Source organism: Electrophorus electricus, chromosome 25 (genome assembly GCF_041902795.1).
Source record: "Electrophorus electricus isolate QZ-2024a chromosome 25, ASM4190279v1, whole genome shotgun sequence".
NCBI classification, from domain to species: domain Eukaryota; kingdom Metazoa; phylum Chordata; class Actinopteri; order Gymnotiformes; family Gymnotidae; genus Electrophorus; species Electrophorus electricus.
The window spans coordinates 10,185,001-10,207,926 of record NC_137521.1 but is presented as its reverse complement, the minus strand read 5'-3'; the positions used below and the strand labels follow the sequence as shown (position 1 = coordinate 10,207,926).

Genomic DNA, 22,926 nt, shown 5'->3' with positions numbered 1-22,926 from the left:
TCAGCACAGAGCTGCAGCTCACACTGACTGGCTGGTCGACACTAACACAAACCCCAAAGACTTTACCTGCATAGAGACAACTGCACACTGATCTAAAGGAGACTAACGGATCGAAAAAGTGAGGAAATCATCCTTGTTGAATTACCATCAGTAGTCTGCATTGGATTTATGCACTTGTGGGTGTTAATTCCAATGTTTAATTTGATCTAATATTGTATTTGGTACTCTCTTTTGGTTCAGGTTATGGTTTAAAATATTTTTTAAAACAGGACCAAAATATACACCGCACACATTAAAAATAATCCATGTAATGTAAAATGCAAATGGGTATGCAGGCCTTCTATTGCCACTTTGGTAAATGGATCAGGCGTCCAGCCTCCAGCTAGCACAAAGCATGCCAGAGCCATCACGGGCCTCATCACAGAGGAGAGAACCTGTTTGTTGTCAGAGTGAGAATCTATGGCCTTCCTTACCCTGCCTAGTACAAAACAAAATGTGCTTCCTGTGTGGCTCCCCAAGCCGTCCGTCATACGGTCTTCATTTTGATTGGCAAATATATGAAAGTTACTGTGCAATCAGCACCCAGAGCTGAGGGAGTCTCAATATGTCTTTGTTCTGCTCTGGCTAGTAATAGTTAGTAAAGCAGACTCTTCCCCGGTGTTGGCTGCAAGAAAACCTGTGGTGGCGATCTCAGCTGCACATGCTGAATTGCTGATATTTACTGCATTGTCTCTACTGAGCATATGCTTTCTGTTTCGCACTTCCCTCCAGCTGAGTCCCTTCTCTTTGCAGACTGGAAATGGGGCAACACTTGTTCCATTAAATGCTGAAAAATCCATTTTTGTGACAGCACATTATAGGTTCATTAGGGATTAGGGGGTTGTCACAGGATGCCTGTGGTTTAGCGAGCGCTCAGAACATTCACGGCACCGTGTAGTATAAGACCCCACATGATGGATGCCTCCCCATCCATTTACATCACTTCCGGCCAGGGAGAGAACAATACATTGCTACACGTATATTCAGAAAGTTTTCACACTTCAGCAGTGTTGCAACACTTTCAATATAGTGTTAACATATGGAAATCACATGGACAAGTAAGATATTCAAGGTTTGCTGTGCAACACATAAGAAATAGACATTAGTGTACATGAAGTAATTGAGCATTAGGTAAGATAAAATGTGGGAGGTTTTTTTGTATGTTTGTTTTTAATAATATTATAATAGCTTACTGTGTTGGATTCTAGATATGTTAATGGGTTTACAACATGAGCCTCTAAGTAAGCAAATGTCAGGCTGTTCTTTGTCTATACAAAGATGTCAGGCTGTTCCTTCATTACACACACATGTGCTGTGCTCTCAGTCTTGGTGCCTAGAAGTTTCACTGACAGCTTAGAATAAAAGTTCAGAATATATTCAACTGTCAAGTCTACATGAACACTGGTGGAAAAATTGCAGTGTAGGTGAACTTTGTTGTTGGCATAAATAATCCTTTTCCAGAACTTCACATAGACTTTGTAGCCATGGCAACATATGGATTATTGATTCTAATACATTTACAAGCCAGGTGTTCCTAATAAAGATAAAGAGGCTAATATATATATATATATATATATATATATATATATATATATATATATATATATATATATATATATACACACACACACACACACACACACACACATACACACATATATATATTTATATATATATCATATATATATATTTGTGTGTGTGTGTGTGTGTGTGTGTGTGTGTGTGTGTGTGTGTGAACTGGTTCATCCTACTCAATTAAGAAGCATGTTGATTATGTTTCCCTAAACCTTGTTTACTTCACTACTATTTTGAATATCTCTAAATACAGTACACTGCAGATACTCACCTCAAACTAGAGAGAGAGAGAGAGAGAGAGAGAGAGAGAGAGAGAGAGAGTTTAAATGCGCAAATGTACAAATTCAAAAGCTGTGTTTTCCTTCACCTGACACTATACCCAGTAGATAAGTGATTCATTTTTCATCACAGTCTCCTGTATCATCTCTCACCCACACATGCATGACGTAGAATAGTAACGGAATACATGTAACGGCGTTGTGTAATCAGGATACAGAAAAAAGATTTAGTGCATACAATATTTGTTTTATATGCCATGTTAATTAAAAGTTATCTTGATGAAATTAATTTTGTTTTATGTATAGTTGATGATAAATCCTTGAGTTCAAACAGCCAGTTATTAAGGCCTAATTCTTGCTGTGTTCCGTACTCGTTATCTCACTCCAGTTATAATGTGACTGGAGTGAAGAAGATAACAGTCCTTTATCAAGTGATTAGCACTATTTTAGGGGAAAAAATTAATTGGTGAATCCATGCGCCCCTATCACAGAAAAGGTCCACAGGTTTGGTATGAAGTACTTTATTTTCATCAATGCCAAAATGTTTTATACCTTTGGAATGTTCTGACTGGTGGGACCTTTATTTTGAGGCCAATAGGGTTGGATATCTGCAGCAAAGAGCCGCTATGCTGGACTCCTGAGGAAACGACATGTTTACACGGACGACTCAGCTGCTCATGAGCCTGCACAGAGAAATGCAGAAGCTTGTGGGGACTTACTGTTCCCAAAACGCTATGATAGGTCACAATGACAGCACCCTAAAGTGACACAGAGCGATATGAGTGGTCAGTGGTCCAGTCAAGCACACGCCACAAGCGCGTCCAAAAGTCTGCACAGGTGCTGCTGTAACGCGCAACAGCAGCCTGCTGTCTGGATGAGAGTAAGCGACGGGGCGTGGCCACTGTTTGATTGACGTGTGAGCAACATCAACGTAGTCTCAGCAACTGAACGCGAACTTCCCACTAGCAGTTCTGCTCCAGACGAATGATGTGAGAAACAGCTGACGATGCGCACTGGGTATGCGGCGTGCTTTAATCCGACGGGGCTCTAAGGATAGTTAGGAACAGTTTGCGTCATGTTTATTGGGAAGCTATAAAAGAAAATAATTAATCCCAAAACTCCATGGAAACACATCTCGTGAAGTTCATTGAGCGAGTGCGCGCCGTGTCCGAGCGTGACAGCATTGCAACCGAGTACGCGGTGAGTACTGCGCGGTGACTCAGGCTCGCACACACGGCCCAAGGGCAATACACGCGTGAAAGGAGGCAAGGCTTGAGCTTCTCAACTGGAGGGCGTTTGGTAGTTTTTCACATTGGGCATTAAATTCGTAGAAGTGCGGTGGATTTGAAAACGTTTTAAACCTTTAGTGAGTTTTCTTTTTACATTTTTTTACATAAACAGGAAAATAATAAGATCGTGCTCTTGTAAAGTTTTAATGTTGCTTTTTAAATTAGTTCTCCTAAACACAAACTTTCCCGAAAGTTTGGTATAGTGTTGTTTTTTTTTAGGTCTATTTTACATACTTACCAAATTACACGAGACTATCCAACCTTATTTTGACTCGACCTAACTGAGTGAGGGAGACCTCACTTCAAGGAAGCAGACTAAAACAGTACAGTGCGAGGAGTCCTCAGTGAGAACAGTAACTGAGAGTTTTGAGGTCTGCAGAACTTTTCCAACAGCTGAATCATTTCTGGGGGCTAAAACTCAGAAATGCCTCATGTAGTGGTTCCTTATTGTCAGTTGATTATTAACTTGTCAGTTGATTATTAACTTGTCAGTTGATTTTTAGCAATGCTCTGAAGCAGAATATAGAATCTGATAACATGCCATACATTTTATTAGGACATAAACTCCAACCTCAAGTGGTTTGAATATGTTAAGAGATGTCTATAGTTTGATGTGTGAAATAAAACATTTGCATACAACCAATATTTTGCAGAGACACCCACATACCTGGTAAGAGAGTTAGCCATCACTGGTGGGCTCTCCACAGTGCTGGGGTACTGACCAGTATCGATTATTGATCAGCTTAGTTCTCTGCCTCTGTGCTACAGCCAGAAAGTGCACTATGACTCAGTTAATGCTTCAGCATGTTGTCCCCCGGAGCCAATACCAGCGTTCTGATCACAGGGTCATGCGTGTCTATTTTCCTTCATTTGAGATAATGGGACCCAATGGCATGGTGCGGGTATACCTGAAACATCAGCGAACACTTGACATTTACATGTGCCATTTTACAAGACATCAACAACAACTACAACCAAAAACATCTCTATTAGATATGCTTATGTTGCATAACCCTAGACAGGATTCACTGAGACAATACACAATCTTTTCTTTTCTTTATTCTCTGTTGAGTGTTATCAGGATCCCAGTCATTAAAGTTACATACAGTCTGGTTGTAGGTCAGCAGACTGTTTTGGGAGCCTCTTCTCAAGCACGTGCTCTTTCCGTTCAAAACACAGACACCTTCTAAGTGAACCTTTCATTATATTGCACGACAGTCAAAGGTTGTGTTCAGCGCCGCCGTTTGTGACTGATTACAGCTTGTGCTCCAGTCTCAAAATGAAAGTACAGCACTTTAGTGTATGCTGAGCTGTTCTCCCTTTGCAGCAAAGGAAGTAGGAAAAGTCCTGTGGCTTTCATAATGACCCTGACACACTCAGGCACATGCCTGCCTGTCCTTAGCATCTTTACAACATCTTTGAAGGCTGCCATGCAGCAGAGTTTAGTGCTCTGCCGTGACATGCTCTAACTGGAAGCGGAGTGCCAGGCCAGGCCGCGTTTGTCGCTTGGCTACATGCTCCTGGCAGAAACAGGCCACCACCTCTGCAGATCTGAAACAGAGTCTGTTTGACACATGGCCACCACATTGCCTGCTTCACATACCCAAATTTGTCACATTCCCAAAAGTGCTCAATGCATGTCAGCCTTAGGTGGCTGTGGTTTCAGAGGCTTATTTGATTATATGTTCATCTGCGTTCGTTTTTGTATATCCGGTATCTAGTCCTATTGGTGTACCTTTCACACAGGCAAATTAGCAACACACTACAAATAACCCACACAAAGATCATCAGCAGTGGTGCTGTGACTTTTATCTGTGCAAAGTGGAACACGTGGAATTTTCCACCTAAAAAAAAGGAACCACCATAACAGATAAAGAAAGTAACACAGAGGTGTGTGTGTGTGTGTGTGTGTGTGTGTGTGTGTGTGTGTGTGTGTGTGTGTGTGTGTGTGTGTATTTTCTATCACTGCTAACAGCAGTAATCAAGAGCTGTGTAGTGGGCAGAGGAAGATTGAGAGGAGCAGTAGGTTTGTAGAGGGTGGGGTCATGCAAACCTTTTCTAGCTTCCAGGATCTTAGATACACTGAAATATAATGCAATATATTCAATATAATGTCTATCACAATATAGTTGATTTCAGTTTTCAGTTTTGGATTATATGAATGACATTATGCAATATATTCTATTTTCATGTAAATATAAATGTGTGAATGATAATTACCACTGCAATTTACTCAGCAATTGTGCTTTAGTTTATGTCTGTTCAAGTCACAAAAAAACAATGCACACCTCCTTGATTTGTAGTGCCATAGTAAATATAACCATAATTATTTCCTCGTTAAGAGTGTACTGGAAATTGCATCATCCAGTTGAATATTAGATTATAATTACATAATTTTTAAAACTTTTGTCTAGTTTGCACTTTGTCCATTAAGACTCTTTATGTGTTAGCTTTTGTTACTTTTTCAGTTAATTAATTCACATTCTTAATTATTAAAAGGTGTTTTTGGTTTTGGCCTGTTAGACTAAAACCCTACCTTGTGGTCAGATTTGGAACTGAAGCCCAACCTGTCCGCTAGAGTGATGGTTGTTTGGGGCGGTGTCGATTATCTGTTTGAGTGAATAAGGTTTAGAGGAAGAGGGGTAATTCTAATCAGATCCCCACACATAATCATATTAATTAATTATTGCTTTGACTGGCATAATAAAGACAGAAGGGGTATCATTACTCAGACATTATAATTACAGTTGTAATAACAATATCACAATTACAATAACCAGCCAAATACGTTTTAAGGAAATGTGTGTCTTATAGCTACTTATCATATCCAGATGTTTTAGCATATCTATAACGATTTGTCTGGAAATTAAGACTGTGAAAGTGTTGCTCTCAAGCATCCACAGAATATGATCATAGTGGGGCTACTGGACAGAAGCCTACAAAAGGATTGTGCATATATCAGATAATATATCTTATATATCAAATTGTATAGCATATATATCATATATCATATGATATATATATATATCTCTCATATATCGTATAGCATATATATCATATATCATATCATATATCATATATATCAAGCATTGCAGATATGCATATAACTCAAGCTTATTCTTGTGAAATTGAAAACTCAGCGGGAATCTTGACAGATGATGGACTGACAAATGGATGCTGGTTTGCTTTACAAAAACATTATTCTTCTGGAAATCTTCATTCTTGTTTTACTATGTAGTTTTACTGTTGCATAGCAGCCTGTGTAGTATAAAACTATGATAGTTTAAAACGGTGTTTTAAATGATCACACTTGTTCACAAGGATGAATCATTCTTGATGCTTATCTTTGCTGCTCTGTGCTTACTGTGAATGACAGCTTGCTTATGTACAGTGTTCTGTAATGCAGAGAATTCGTCAGCAGAACACCTACATGAAACAAATCTACGGCCTGACCTATGAGGCTGGAGGCCTCCGAGAAAATGTGAAGAAAAACCGCTACAAGGATATCCTGCCCTGTACGTAAGAGTGAGCACCTTGCATCTGGGCCAGCGGCCTTTATGGGACCCCCTAGCGGTTAGCCTGTGTTACTGCAGGGTTAAGAGCGTCTTAATGACTTCAGAGGTGTTCAAATAGACACTCTTACTCTAGCATCAAAGTGCGACCTTCTGAAGCAGGTTGCTTAACTCAGGCCCAGCCTGAGGTTTTAAAACTGGTCGTCTTCTTAATCGATGCATTTCAATCAACTTCTGTCATACGTGACGTCAGTAATTATCAAGCAGGTATCTGTCAGGTCTAATAAACGCAGTGTGCTGTGTTACACCAGTAAAGACACGAACAAGCAGCACCTTGGCATGGAGAACCATTGCTTTACAGGATCAGAATTTTGCATCTGTTTTAAAGTTGATAATGTGAATGATGTTCCATAATGATCATGGCAAATGGAAAATTACTGAGTGAATTTCTTTACTGTTTAGATGAAGGATACGGAGCATAACTCTAACTCTGCGAATGTTTCTTCTCAGATGACCAGAGCCGCGTCATTCTGGGGCCAACGACGCCTGAATATAATTCCGATTACATCAATGCTAACTTTGTCAAGGTACTGCTTCCATGGATACAGTCACGATAAGAATCACTTTATTATAGGGACTTGTTGAATAGACATGACCACGGCATTTATGTTCAAAAAATGTCATAGTAGAATTTAATTATCAATGATCTTTTGTCGAATATACAACTTACAAGCTAATAATGTATCACATGAAACAGGGTGACAAACTGAAAGACTTTTGTTTGTTTGTTAAACATTTCATTTATTTTTCCAGCATTGATTTGAATGCAGTAATACATGTTGAGAACTTGGTCCTGATTGTCCACTAGGGGGCAGTTGAGAGCAGGATATACATCGCAACTCAAGGCCCCTTGAGTAACACCTTGGTGGATTTCTGGCGTATGATTTGGCAATATGACGTCCGGGTAAATAATTCATTTGGAAGTCTTGGTTTATACACATTATTAATACAATCAAATAACAAATAAGACAGATGCCTAGACTGAGATGACATTTATATAAACAATGCTTACTCTGCCTCAGCTGTGTTTAGATGCTTTGTTTGTTTTGTTGGAGCAGGTCATAGTCATGGCATGTAAGGAGATAGAAATGGGGAAGGTAAAAGTGTTTTCTGTCTGCCTGCATTTTTCTCCTTTTACCAAAAATAATTGTGGTCTTATTTTTACTCAACTTTTTGTTTGCCTTATTACAGAAAAAATGTGAGGTCTACTGGGCATCTACCAGTGAGTCAGCTGTCTTCGGTCCCTTCACTGTCTCAACAGTAAGAGCTTCTCGGACTAAACCCTCATAGCTAGCACATCTGTGTTATTGTGGTAGATCTGAGGATCTTTGGTGATGGCCGTTGCTCCTCTGGTACTGAGATACTGCCTAGAGGAAACACCATTGCTGAAATTGCTGTGTGTGTCATCATTGTTCTGGCAGGTAGAAGCATCATTTCCAAACGAGGAAGTGATACTCCGAACACTGGCAGTGAAATACCGTGATGTATGTTTATCATCCTTTACCCTCTGTGCAATCTTTCACTGTCTGAAGAAATACTGTAACGAATGCCCGAGTGCCGCAGGGCATGGAGCAGGACACACAGACTCCCTTGCCATCGTGAAACATTTAACACAACATGTAACAGACAATGGTTGCACTCACACATGACATTAACAGATAACAAACACACCTAACCCTAACAACGAGTGTAACATGAACACAGGCTAGACAAACATGGATACTAACATAAGCTTTGAACTGACAGACAAACAATGACCAACAGTGAGGGGCACACTGACAGGGGTTTAAATAGACTAACAAACACTAACGATTAACCCCGTACAGGTGCGTGCCCTCACGGGGGCGTGGCCACAGACAAGAGTGAACCCCTCTGCATGCGGGAGGCCGTACCACGTGACTGGTGGTGGGGGGGAGTTCCGTGACAAATACACAACGTGACAATGTGTATAAACACACAAAGCAAAACTGCCTGTTTAAGTTCCATTCATGAAATCAGAAAAGCATGTTTCTTAACAAGAAATAAAGGGGCAGCAATATGTGTTGTGTTTCTTAATTCTATACTGCCGTCAACATATTAAATCCAAACACTCATTTCCATGTGCAGGAAACTCACACTGTGTCCCAGTTCCAGTACACTGCCTGGCCAGATCATGGAATTCCAAACATGCCCGATGGCATTCTGGGAATGATGGAACTGACTCATATTAGACAGGCCTACCACACAGGACCTGTGCTTATCCACTGCAGGTCTGTCTCTCTCTTTCTCTCTCTCTCTCTCTCTCTCTCTCTCTCTCTCTCTCTCACACACACACACACACACACACACATGCACACACACACACACACACAAGTCAATGGCTTTGTAAGTCACACACTGCAAAATTGCCCATCCTTTGACAAATGACCCATCTGCCCATGAAAATTCATCAGGGCGAGAGACGCAATGGCAGGCGTCTCCACCCACACCTCGCCCGCTCCATGCATTTTAATCCCACCATCTGAATGAAGCGAGACATGTTAAATATTCAGCACCTGATGGGCCACTGCGATAGCCAGTTAACTCACAGGCTCCTGTACAAACGTGCTCATTACTCGCACCCTGTAGTGTAAGGGAACGGCGCTGGCTGACAGCGCGGCTCTCCGGAGCTCGAGGTGAGAATAGGGTTGGTGATGTCAAGTGACTGCTGTGTATCAACCGATTGCTTTCGCAGTGCCGGTTGTGGAAGGACTGGGGTGATCTGTGCCATTGACTACGTTAATGACCTACTAGACCAAAAGGTAAAGATTCTTGCTTAAAACACTGCTGTTACATACAAGCATATGTCCTGGGAGTGTTAAATACCATTACCAGTGAGCTTCATAAAGGTAGAGTGTTTTTAGAAACAAACCCGATGAAGAAAATGAATGATCTCATCGCAAATGTATTTTTAAAGAATTAAGGATTACTTTTAATGAGTAATACAGATTTCTGTAGTGGTTGATATTGATATGTGATGTCTATATAAGTTTGCAAATTTCTATATATCAGAAAATTGGAGAAGATTTCAGCATTATGGATATAGTTATGCAACTGAGGCGGCAAAGACCATCAGCTGTTCAAACCAAGGTAGAGTTTCTATCTGCATGAGTAATAAACTGCTTAAGAAATGAATTAATGTGTGATAAATGAATAAACTGTGTTCTGATGAACATTAAAAAGGTGGTATTATCATATAACTCAGTTATAGCAAATTTATAGCTTTTATTAAATATTCAAAGGTGTTATTTCTAGCAGAATTCTTCTTTATGTCCTGAAAATGACAGCGCATATAATGTTTGTGTGTGTGTGTGTGTGTGTGTGTGTGTCCGTGTGTGTCCTTCCAGGAGCAATATGAGTTTATTTTTCATACTGTGGCACACATGTTTAAGAAGGTCTTGAGAGAACCTTCCCAGACTTACCATAATCAGACCAAGGTAAGTTTTTAGTCGCATCGCTCATAAAACCTCCTAGCTGCTCCCACATACTCCTAACAACTGTGTATGTAATTACTCTCCTCGGCCTCCAGATGGCAGATACTCTATGAGAACTTGTGGGCACCCAGTTCTGGTTTAATGTCTGCCGCGCTCTTCTGGTTCAAAGGGCCCAGCCGTTGACAGCTAATACCAGTGACAGTCAAGTGTATTAGACTCAGGAACACACTGAACTCCACGGTACAGGTGTTGAGATTAGGATCGGCAGCCTCTGCAAGAAAAGAACACAATCACTCTCTCCTCCATGAGAGAGTGGGTGGTGTGTTAACGTAAGTGCAGATCTGAGCGGCCCCCTCTGCTTGTTATGGCTGTACTTCCTCAAGAACTTCGGCTGCAAGCAAAGTGATGCAGGAAGTGTTCTGAGTGAGCACTTCCTCTATGCAAATGCTGGGGCGGCAGTGCATGCACTGCCGTGATAAACATCTCCTCCGCCTGCCGCTTGGGCTTCAGAGCACTTCAGAACTTCTTTTGCCTTCTCCGTGTTGGTTTTAGGCTCCCCCTGGCCTCTACACCAATGTGGTCCCTCCGAAACCAGCTCTGAGGTCAGTGTCTATCAGTGGCAGCAACTCCGACCAAAAAACAAGGTAATCGCATGCACACAGAAACAAATACACACATGCATACACACGCACACGCACACACAAAAATACATCCACACGTACATACGCAGAAGCTGCTCACCCTGCTTGGCTGGTTCTGTAGTTCAGATGAAAGATAAACTCATAGCCGCCCTTCAGACAGCAGCTTAGCCATCCATGTCTGTGTTTGTCTCAAAGACAAACATGCTTCTGTTAGACTGTAGACACAGTGCTAAGACCTTCTCCTCTGTAGAACACGTGAGTGCTCCTCTGTAGAACACAGGAGTGCTCTTCTGTAAAATGCAGGAGTGCTACTCTGTAGAATGCGGGAGTGCTCCTCTGTAAAACGCGGGAGTGCTCCTCTGTAAAACACGGGAGTGCTCCTCTGTAGAACGCGGGAGTGCTCCTCTGTAGAATGCGGGAGTGCTCCTCTGTAGAATGTGGGAGTGCTCCTCTGTAGAACACGGGAGTGCTCCTCTGTAGAACACAGGAGTGCTCCTCTGTAGAATGTGGGAGTGCTGCTCTGTAGAACGCAGGAGTGCTCCTCTGTAGAACGCGGGGACATTTATTTTCTGTGTATCCATCTATGATCTGATGTAGTGTGAAATATGTTTCATTTCTGAAATGCGAACCTTCATGTGAATGCAGTGTCTGCTACACTGGAAGGACTTATGTTTTATGTAAGATAGAGTTATAGCCAATGTTCATCCGCCATTGGCAAAGGGACTGCTCACATAGGAACGATGATTATTAATTGGCATGTATAAAATAAAAACATCAATAATAATGTGCTCTCGCTCTCTCTCTCTCTCTCTCTCTCTATATATATATATATATATATATATATATATATAGATAGATAGATAGATAGATAGATAGATAGATCCAGTTGAAATATACTGAAATATAAAATATACTGTGTTAGGACAGTTTGTGATGTCACAAACCTCATTTTTGGGGGCTACTCTTTAATTTTCTGTGTGTAACATTAAACTTTATGTTTTAAAATTATGTCTGATCTAAATAGATTTTAATTACTTTTCATCACTTACAGAATGACTCTAGTTCCACCAAGGCAATAAACATCAGTGATAAACTGGTGTCTTATTGCGTAACTTATGTTAACTTATAACTGCAACAAAAAAAATGCTGTTTGTATCCAGTAATATGTAGTACTCTACTGCACTTTACTATTTTCAAATCAGGTTTAAGATAACAATAATAATAATCTAGACTAAAAGTTGTCATAATTTAATAATCTAGACTAAAAATAGACAAAAAAAATGGCAGTTTTAATGCGTGCTCAGGGTCTAGAAAACTGGAAACAAAACGCTTTTCATAGGAAAAGTTAAACGGTTTATATTCTGATAATAAATTATATTAGAGAAATCTATTTTCTGCCTTTTAAAAAAATATTAAATCTAATACCCAAAAATGCAGAAATAAGTAATGAACAAACACAAAAACAACAGCAGAGGTTTTAGAAATCTAAATGAATAACACCCGATAATATGAACAGATGTTCTTTTTTTATTTTGGCTTCTTTTTAATGACATGAGCTTCTGCATTCTGTGCTGCCTGAAGACGCCGTGGGCAGCCAAGCAACAAGGGTTACATCAAGGCCTTTAACTGTGTCAAACTATAGATGTCTCTTGCAAAATCAATACGCTTATTTTAAACAGACTTAAAACCCAACATCAACACATTTCTTGTCAGCCAGCATGTTTCGTGGAACTTCAATGGCTCAAAATCTGGCCAGACTGTACCCTCAGAAGTATAACTGTATTAGCAGTATGATACGAGTATGATCAGATGCATAACTGTATCATTAGTATACAAATGTAAGATCATATTAAGCTTCACAAATTACAGCATCGAAGTGCTAGAATTATACAGAGACTGCGGTTGATAAACCACAGACAAGCTGTGCCTTTGCTCATGTATAAATAAACAGACTCTTCATTAGCAGTGAAGGAAAATGCTCACAATGGCTTATATCTACTTTTGAATTACCAGAATTGCTAAAACTCATCATCTGGCGAAGCTAAAATAGAAACTGTTAGCGGTTTCATTTCCAAAGAAACATTTCCAAAGAAACAAGCTGTCCCCAGCTTGGAAAGCATGCAGAGGTTCCCAACATTCTCTCCATGAGCATATGATGCTATCAGGGTGAAAAATGAAAATAGGTTTTTGCAAATTCAGTAGAAAGAGCTTTGCAAGATAAGGCAGCAGCTAAGCAAATATATTTAACAATTTCATTTTGCTGAATATCTGCAGACAACATACTGCAATTAAGAAGAAATAAGGACATTTAACTTCCATGTGAAGCCCTGAATGAAATGAGCTTTTTCTCCCATTTGGCAATACAACCCAAAATTCTCTTATTTACTCTGATCATGTGAAGTATGCAAATCATCATCATCATCATCATCATCATCATCTTTATTATCTTCCTCTGCCGCTTTCTTCCTGTGTAGGACACCACATCCACTGCGACCCAGGTCTTCTCATCCTCCTCCCTCCACCACAATGAACGACACTTACGCAGTCATCAATAAGGTCAGGCCCTCCCCCACGGCTCGCACGGTCCACTACTACGACAACGCCGAGCGGAGCAGCCAGAAGAGCCCCCCACAAGCCCTCTACAGCGCTGTGAAGCCAAAGAACTCGGCCATGGGGAGCGGGCACACTGCAACATCCTCCAGCACGGCTCTGGCTGGCCAGCCGGAGAAGACGGCGCCATCGGAGACGGAGCGCAGTGGCTTCGAACCACCGACCGGTGAGGGAAATCATGGCAGTCTCATTTTGATGTATTTGCTTTTCAGAGAAAAACGCGAAGTTCCTCCTTCCCTTTAACTATCCTTCCCCCTCTACCCCTTAATGTTTATCAGAGACATTCATGCTGAAGGGTGAACTTGTCAAAATGATGAGATGAAAAGATGATTAAATGGCAGGAAGTCACACCTAGATCAGGAGAAGTTGGTGCATGAATAAGCAACTGCTATACAAACTCTCATACAAACTCTAGCACTTTGTTTGTTTCAGTGCAGTTTCCACCACGCAGCAAATGCATTCAACTCTAACAGTTACTGCAGTGTTCGTCAACGTTCTTGTTCTCGGTGTGTGCAACAGGCTCTTTAGAGAGGCAAAGCAAGGAGAGGCAAATTTATTTGTTTATTTCTTATTTCATACACACCAGCAATTCAAAGTGCTTCACATAAGAAAAGACAAAGTTTATTACAGCCTGAGCTCTATCACTGCAGGGAGGTCTTCACCGAGAAACAAGGTAAAAACATTACAGAAGTTCTTAAAATTGAATATTGAACACAACAAGTTTAAGAAAATTAAGATTAAGAGAAACTAAAATAAGATTAAGATAAAATAAGTATTAAAGAAAAAATGAAGGAAAAAAAAAGACACTTTTGGTGCTTAAAAATAAAAAGTGCAGTGCCACAGGAATGGAAATAACAATATAGTAATTATATAATAACAATATCTAACCTGAGCCAAAATTTGGCCAAACAGGAACATTTATAACCTTGATTTTAAAACATTGAGTGTTGGAGCTCTTCTAATATCACCTGACAGCTGGTTCCATTTACAAACAGCACAGTAGCTAAAGGCTGCCTCTCCATGCTTAGGTTTGACCTTATGCAGGACTAACGGATCAGTTCCTAATGACCTAAGATTTCTGCCCGGCACATAACCCTGCAGCATATCGGGTAGATACGCTGGTCCTACACCATTATGCATTTCATAGACTAGTAATAATACCTTAAGGTCAGCTCTGTTCTGGTAGGCAGTATAAGGACTCAAGAATGGGAGTGATGTGTTCTTTTCTTAGTCTCCTTCTGAGAACACGAGCAACTACATGTTGAATCGTCTGAAGCTGTTGGATCACACTAATCAACCTGGATGAGCGTCTCTTGATCTGGTTTAGGCAAGAAGACTCTGATCTTGTTGATGATCTTAAGAGGATAAAATGCTGACTTTGTAACTGATTTCATGTGAGCTGAGGTCAGAGTCTGTTAGTACACCTAGGTTGCGTGCTAGCTCTGTAAATTTTAGGGTTTTCGAATCCTAGTAGGCAGGTAATCTGTACCTCTCATTGCTATTACCAAATATAATAATCTCTATTTTACCTTCATTCAGACTATAGTTGTCTGGGGAACAAGCTAATTAAATCTGAGTGCCATCTGCATAGCTATGGTATGATATCACAGAGTCTAGTATGATTCAGCCAAGAGGATGCGTGTGTAAGTTAAATAGGAGCGGCCCAAGAACTTAAAGGTAGGAACTGAACCATTTTGGGACTCGTCCTGAGAGTCCAAACCGCTTTTCTTGTCTACCTATAGGAATGTTATGGTCTACAGTATCAAAGGCTGCACTGAGATCTAGAAGTAGTAGAACTGACAGCTTCCCTGAACCTGTGTTCCAACGAATGCCATTAACTACATTGATTAGAGTAGTCTCAGTACTGTAAGTCGAAATTCTCACTGAAATTGGTCTAGACAGCCATTTGCTGACAGTGTTGCTTGAAAACAATTTTCTCTACAAATCTTCTCAATTTCTCAGTTTTCACAATGATTTTCTCGATAAACAGTAGATTTGAGATAGGTCTGTAGATACTAAACTCAGTCACTCACAGGGTTTTCTTTTTTTAACAGAGGCTCACCGCTGCGGTTTTTAATGTGTTAGGAAAAGCAACCAATAAGAGTGAGGTGTTTACTAGCTGACGTATGTCATCTGCTGTTGGATGGAGCACATAGTAGGTAAGGTGTCAAGGCTGCGGGTAGATGTTTTACGGTGCCTCACTGTGTCGATTAAAATGTCATTGTTAATAGAACTAAATCTGGATATTTTCATGATAATTTTAGTGGTGATGTCTACTGGTGGATAGAGACACACCAATAGCTTGTCTAATATTGAGAAGTCTACCTTGTTCGGTTGTTATTAATTCAGGGGCCATTTGTCAAATTTGTTAATTTGTCAACCATTGCGAAGCATAATTAGCTATTGTTAATGTTATTGTTGATAATGCCGGAAAAAAAGGTTTGTCTTGCTTTGCATATAAGGACTGTGTGTATGGGGGCCTGTGTGTAGGGGACTGTGTGTAGAGGACTGTGTGTATGGGGGCCTGTGTGTAGGGGACTGTGTGTAGAGGACTGTGTGTAGGGGACTGTGTGTAGTGGACTGTGTGTAGGGGACTGTGTGTAGAGGACTGTGTGTAGAGGACTGTGTGTAGGGGAATGTGTGTAGGGGAATGTGTGTAGGGGACTGTGTGTAGAAGACTGTGTGTAGGGGACTGTGTGTAGAGGACTGTGTGTAGGGGACTGTGTGTAGAGGACTGTGTGTGGAGGACTTTGTGTAGGGGACTGTGTGTAGGGGACTGTGTGTAGAGGACTGTGTGTAGAGGACTGTGTGTAGGGGAATGTGTGTAGAGGACTGTGTGTAGGGTACTGTGTGTAGAGGACTGTGTGTAGAGGACTGTGTGTAGGGGACTGTGTGTAGAGGACTGTGTGTGGAGGACTTTGTGTAGAGGACTGTGTGTAGGGGAATGTGTGTAGGGGACTGTGTGTAGGGGACTGTGTGTAGAGGACTGTGTGTAGGGGAATGTGTGTAGAGGACTGTGTGTAGGGGACTGTGTGTAGAGGACTGTGTGTAGGGGAATGTGTGTAGAGGACTGTGTGTAGGGGACTGTGTGTAGAGGACTGTGTGTAGGGGACTGTGTGTAGGGGACTGTGTGTAGAGGACTGTGTGTAGGGGACTGTGTGTAGAGGACTGTGTGTAGAGGAATGTGTGGACTGTGTGTGGAGGACTTTGTGTTTGTCTTCATGGTGCTGGATAACACTTTCATGCACCTGCCTGAACATTTTAATTTGAAATGTGTTTATTCCCCTGTCCCTTCTTTGGTACTTCTCTATTTTTGTATTCCTTCCTGTCATGTGATCGTCAGGGTATTCACAGTGAGTGGGTTTGATGTTTATTATTTAACTGTCTCCGGTGGAAATGTGGTCAGCTTTTGTATTCAGGTGTAAAAACAGGCAGCTTTAATCTCATTGAATAAAAATACACACTTTGTACATGGAATTCAGAGCTGTGAGATGCCATGTTTTTTTTTCTTCAGAATTAAAATCAACCCAAACATCAGGAGGTCACTCTCCTCTAATGTGTATTTTTGTATTTGCATTGGAGTACTTATGGCTTTGACACTAATGACATTTCCTCTTTTCACACTGGCTGCATAGAGCTGCAGCAAGATCGATGTTTTCTGAAACGTACAAGGCATCTCATGCAGGGCGTGTTGATGGCCCGCCGAGCTGAGTCAGCACGTGTCCTGTGCCCCAGCACACGCCACCTGGCCCTTCACGGTGGAGGAACATGTCCATTCAGACTTCAGTCGGATTGCCCTGAGACTGACACCAGTCTCTATTTTGAGTCATATACATGATGAGATCAGAACGTGCTGGTAGTATAGATTGGCTCGTGTTATTATTAGATGATATATGTGAACATGCATACATGCATATTTATACATATTTGTTTATATTTGCCTAGCAGAGTCCTGCATGAGAAATTCACAGGTAATGCTTACTTTTCAACTACATGTTTAAAACTTCCATCAGGAATTTACAAAACTGTTAAATTCCTCTTACAAGCTCTCTGAAACGTTGCAAGAGACCAACTCATCAGTGCAGGGATTTTAAATATTTTTATTATATACATATATACAGTTTACAGATGTGAACTGTATCTAGCCTGATTGTTTTCAATGCACTTTCTACACAGTTTGCTTTCCCATGTGGCAGCTCAGTGATTAAGCTACTTGACTTGTAATTGGAAGGTTGTTGGTTCAAGCCCCACCATGGCCAAGTTCCCACTGTTAGGCCCCTGAGCAAGACTCAAGTTGCTGTAAGTGATGCTTTGAATAAAAGTGTCAGGTAAATATAATGTAGGCAAAGGTCACCGTTTGGGAGACATTTAACTCCCTTACACTGAAAAGACTTATTGTGACTTGTGCTGTTGTACATTTCAGGACATTCAGCCTTCCTGTAGAAGGAAGTATATAGCTGGTCTTGTCTTCTGTTGTTTCAACTAAGCAGGCAAAGAAAGCACATGTGGAGTTCGAATCTTTGAACCTACATTCAAAACAGTCATCAGTTAATGCTCACTTATACCAGAGTGTTTCATCTTCTCAACACTTTGAGTGCATTTATAAAATGTAGAGAAAATTCCAATCTTTTGTACTTCCTATAGTTCTACAACACCTCTGCAAAAAGGGTCTTGTACGTACTTTACACATTCTTGTATTTAGATAAAAACAGCTTAGTAACAAAATACTGCAATTTTTTTTTAAATTAGGGATATGTTAAAATGATAACAAAAGGGGAATAAAGAAGTAAGAATTAATTACCAGCCCAAGCACAAAGCACTCCAGTTAGCCAGGAGTTTGTGTATGTTTGTGTGTGTGTGTGTGTGTGTGTGTGTGTGTGTGTGTGAGCATGTCTGGCCCATGTCAGCCTGGGTTGAATTGCTGTTGGAATCATTCCTATAATGGGGACCCTTATCAACCACACCAGTGTGAAGTGCTGTAAAGAAATAAACAGGAAGAAATGTTAGATTAGTCCCACAGTCTGTCTCTGTCTCTCTTTCTTTCTCTCTCTCTCTCTCTCTCTCTCTCTCTCTCTCTCTGTCTCTCTCTCTGTCTCTCTCTCTCTCTCTCTCTCTGTCTCTCTCTCTCTCTCTGTCTCTCTCTCTCTCTCTCTCTCTCTCTCTCTCTCTCTCTCTCTCTCTCTCTCTCTCTGTCTCTCTCTCTGCTCTCTCTCTCTCTCTCTCGTCTCTCTCTCTCTCTCTCTCTCTCTCTCTCTCTCTCTCTCTCTGTCTCTTTTCTCTCTTTCACTCCAACAAACCACTTCATTCAGTTTGAGACTGACCTGATCTCCTTGTGGGTCGTTTCCTTAGGTTGTGACCACAGCTTGACAGATGATGACTACGAGTATGTCTTCAACGATAGCAGCAGCGTGTGTAGCACAGGTGGCCTGGGTGAGTAAAGCCCATGTTACACACATGCTCCCCTGTATCCCACCAACTTCACCCTTACATATTTATAATGTTATATATAATCGGACATCGGCACTCGACTAGCTGAGGCCAGTGTTTCAAAGACTGGCAGCCTTGTGGTGTTTTCTCCCCAGTGGTGTTGATAGTATATTGAGAATGGTGTGACCGAGACAAAATATCTAGTAATATGGGATTCGAAAAAAGGGCTCAGAGGATGCTGAAAGAGCACAAAAACAGGATCACTGAACAGCGGAATAACAGCAGCTGGTCAGATGAATCCAGATTTCTGCTGCACCATGGTGACGGGAGGGTCAGAATTTAGCAACATGAATTGATGACGCCAACAGTTCAGGCTGGTGGAGGCAGAGTAATATACACACGTCATATATATATATATATACCTTCTATATATACACGTCATATATATATATATATATATATATATATATATATATATATACATATATATATATATACATATACACATATATACATATACACATAATGGTCATTAATATATGTTGAATGAACTTTGTTAGATATACAATGAATGTATGGTAGTGCCTCCAGTATGTTTCATATACATATTAGTTGTACATGATAGTGGCTCTGCTACTTTCCATATATAGCTATATATATCTATATTGTATCATATATATCTATGTTAATTCCATACCGTATATATTAATCTTCATTGTATATATAACAATGTTCATTCCATGTATGTGGAAGAAGCATCACAGCCATTTATATTCTGTTCCTGTTCAAACTATCTCCTGTTCCATTTCCTCTCTCTATTGTTGTCAGAACTGGACCTATGTAAAATAGATGACTGTTTCCCCATAATAGCATTATTTAGCAATATTTCACAGTCCTACACAACTTTCTCAGCAGAGCCAGACAAGTATTCATTATTTCTACATTAATTTGTCATGTTATTAGTAGTCAGAGGTGAGCTGATAAATTGTACAGCAGTGAGCTACGGTGGAGCATGAAATATGAAAAAATCACCATGTGACTTGTAAAATTAAACCGAAAAGTCCAATGCACCCATGCATTTTTATCCCCCACTGAAATGTATGTTCACTCCATACATATCAATGTTAATGTAATATTTCCTGTTTAGCTTGCCTTAACATACACACACATAAAGGTAGTAAAAAAAAATGCACTAAAACTGCATTGCTCCAGTTGAGATTTGTTTTTTATATTTATTTATGGAACTGGAAGATAGACAGACTAGAGGAAAGACAGACCCTTGGATTCTGAGTTTCTCAAAAGAACATAACAGCTTTAACAGCACTAGTTCAGTTTCCGCTGCTTAATTGTTTACTCACTGCCACTGACAGCCAAAGCATTCAAACCCAGATTCTCCAACCAAACCATTCAAGTACCACCCAGAAACTGCCACATGGCCTCTGGGAGATGACGGTTTGTGGGTAGCACTTTGGAGGTACTTCCTCCAAAATGTTTGAGAAGCACTGCCTCTGATGTTTCTGTATTGCCAAAAACAAGCATTTTGACAGGCTCAGAAGTATCTGTGTATTTGTCTTTATAGGCGTGTGCTATGATTTGCCAGCTCTGTAAATGCTTGTGTGTGTTTGCTGTCTGGACCTTTAGGTTTCAAGTGTCGAATAAAGAAGCCAAAGGGACCCAGAGACCCTCCTGCAGAGTGGAATCGTCTTGAGAGATGAACCAGTGTCATTCTTTTTAATACACATTATAGTGCATATATTTACCTAGCATGAACTTATATGATACAGTGATATTGTTTTTGGTACTGGTTTATAGTGTGTGTGTGTGTGTGTGTGTGTGTGTGTGTGTGTGTGTGTGTGTGTGGTATTGGAGACTTTATAACAATTGAATGTACATGCAGTAATTTATTGCAGCTACTTGATTTACTATAAACGTGAACTGCTGAGCATTTTTGTGTCCGATTTTTTTGTGTGCTGTTGTTGTGATGCACCGCGTCCATCAGTAGAGGGCACTATTGAGGTATATTTTTGTTGCCTGGAATGGTCAGAGCAGAAAGCAAGTAAATTAGGTCACCTGCATAATGAGCATAGCAAAATATTGCTTTCAGGAGAATATAATTTTTATATCCTTATTCATGTTTCAAAATTGATTGCATTTGTTCATTTACTTGTTAAACTGGTTCATAACTGTGTACAAAGCTTTTTTCTTGACATGGAAAGAATCAAGGGATAAATTGCTTCTGGAATGTTCCCAGATGTAAAGATTGACCCTGTGACTCTGCTGCTATTGCATTTCAGTCATCGAAACCTCTGAAAATCTGAGTTCCAGTCCCAGTCACTACAGAAGCATAACTGTGCTGCCACAGACAGCAGATCAGGTTCTGTGGCTATAATCCTGATCTCAGATCAGTTTCCCAATTAAGAAGTGTAAATAATGAATAACAGAAAGAGCTGATGGTAGATCAGCTCCAGTACTCAAATTCTGAAGCACTTGATACAAATGAGCTTTGGTCACACAGTAATCTGAGATCTTATTTAACTCACAGTATTTGCAATATTGTTTAATACACTGCTCTGAGGCCTGCAGATAGAGGTTCATATTTGTAGGTAATGCAGTAAGCATGAAATTCTAAGGCTATTGGACCTAATCGCTTTTCTGTTGTCGCAGCCAATATACAATGATAAACATTCACTGGCAGAAATGTTCTGGCACTATAGTTGTTCCATACTGCGTGATGAGCTGGATTTGTGATTTGTCCAATACAAATGAACATGCATGGGTCAGCCAGGCTCATAAAACCGCCACGCGGATATCTGGCAAAAGAAACCCCTGCCATTATGGGAAATGAAACTATGGCGTTTCAGTATGAAGGTTTTTTTTCGTACAGGGGCTCAGTCCTTGGGAAGGTTCCTTCTGCTCTGTGTTCCCAGAGTGGAGTCAGGAGAGTGCGTTCAGGTCTGTATTGATCCAGCATCTCGGAAGGGAAGAGAGAGGGCGAGAGAGAGAGAGAGAGAGAGAGAGAGAGAGAGAGAGAGAGAGAGAGAGAGAGAGAGAGAGAGAGAGAGAGAGAAAGGAAGAGAGCACTCATGAGGGTACTGACGGCCTGGAGGTCAGTTGTTGGACTCTGAACAGTTTGATAACTGTGACCTGAAGTTCCTCGTCTATAAATCATCACATGTGGGCACAGGAATGCTGGTGGTCTGTTGTATGTGACCGAGAATGCCATTAACAAAAGAGAAAGTATATGCTCGTACAGAAGGCTGACATAGGATCAGGTTCCCCCACGGCGGTTTGCCTCACTTCATATTCATATGCAAGAAGACACGCAGCCTATGGCCTAAGCAGTGTTTCAGTCTCTAAAAAAGGTTTAAAATTGTATGCCAATTAAATAATAATATTAATAATAGTGTTGTACATGGGAGTATAGTTTTTCTCAGAGGCCTGTGCAAAGCTGGGTCTGCAAATGGCTGATAAGAGTGGTTATGTCATTGACCAAAGTGTTTTGGCCAATGCTTTTGTTCATTTATCTGAAAATTGCTATTAGCAAAATCTGATTAAAATATTGATATTTGTGTCCAATTCTTTGATAATTATGTAATTTTTTTTCCAAAAAAACCCAACAATCCAAAATGTAAAGTAATGAGTAGAATATGTTATTTCATCACTGTATAAATAAGACCTTGGCATTTTCAACATTTAACAAAAACAAAACAGACTGATATTTGTTGATTATATTAACTGACCTTTAAAGTAGCATAAACAATAAGTATGAAATGATTTGACAGTCAAAAACATGAAAGAACACTTTTTTTTTCTTGTTTACATTGATATATACAACATTTGAGAGGTGCCTGAAATTATGTAGAGTTTAGAAAATATGTGTTTATGATAAGGCTTCTATTGTACAATAAGTACATTTATACAATTGAGAATCTAAACTGAGGGGATTTTAAGGGGGAAATCAGCCCCCAAATTGAACTTTTTAAATAGCATCACCCATATATCAAAGGGATAATCATGTAAAAAAATTAAAAAATAAATTAAAT

The 22,926-nt window shown here is 40.3% G+C and overlaps 1 protein-coding gene across 3 annotated transcripts; it reads left to right on the top strand.

Moving 5' to 3' along the window:
• Window positions 1–2,850: 2,850 nt before the first annotated feature.
• On the top strand, window positions 2,851–20,944 carry ptpn18 (protein tyrosine phosphatase non-receptor type 18). 3 transcript variants are annotated; one of them, XR_014119952.1, is made up of 16 exons: window positions 2,857–3,092; window positions 5,157–5,207; window positions 6,588–6,696; window positions 7,204–7,280; window positions 7,562–7,657; window positions 7,812–7,850; window positions 7,945–8,013; window positions 8,175–8,237; window positions 8,860–9,002; window positions 9,467–9,533; window positions 9,784–9,861; window positions 10,119–10,208; window positions 10,758–10,849; window positions 13,321–13,622; window positions 17,092–17,427; window positions 18,806–18,886. XR_014119952.1 is itself a non-coding variant. In XM_035521809.2 (15 exons), the coding sequence occupies exons 1-15, from the start codon at window positions 3,015–3,017 to the stop codon at window positions 20,596–20,598; spliced, it is 1,458 nt and encodes a 485-aa protein (XP_035377702.2). In that variant the 5' UTR covers window positions 2,858–3,014; the 3' UTR covers window positions 20,599–20,944. The 3 variants fall into 3 exon arrangements, 1 of the variants encoding a protein (XP_035377702.2); XR_014119951.1 differs by lacking the exon at window positions 5,157–5,207 and having other exon boundaries at window positions 2,851–3,092; XM_035521809.2 differs by lacking the exons at window positions 5,157–5,207; window positions 17,092–17,427 and adding an exon at window positions 20,525–20,944 and having other exon boundaries at window positions 2,858–3,092.
• Window positions 20,945–22,926: the final 1,982 nt, after the last annotated feature.

Coding starts and splice junctions, on each gene's coding strand:
- ptpn18 (XM_035521809.2), top strand. CDS start 3,015: ATGGAAACACATCTCGTGAAGTTCATTGAGCGAGTGCGCGCCGTGTCC. Junction 7,851..7,944: donor AGGAGATAGAAATGGGGAAG/GTAAAAGTGTTT, acceptor GCCTTATTACAG/AAAAAATGTGAGGTCTACTG. Junction 10,850..13,320: donor AACTCCGACCAAAAAACAAG/GTAATCGCATGC, acceptor CTTCCTGTGTAG/GACACCACATCCACTGCGAC.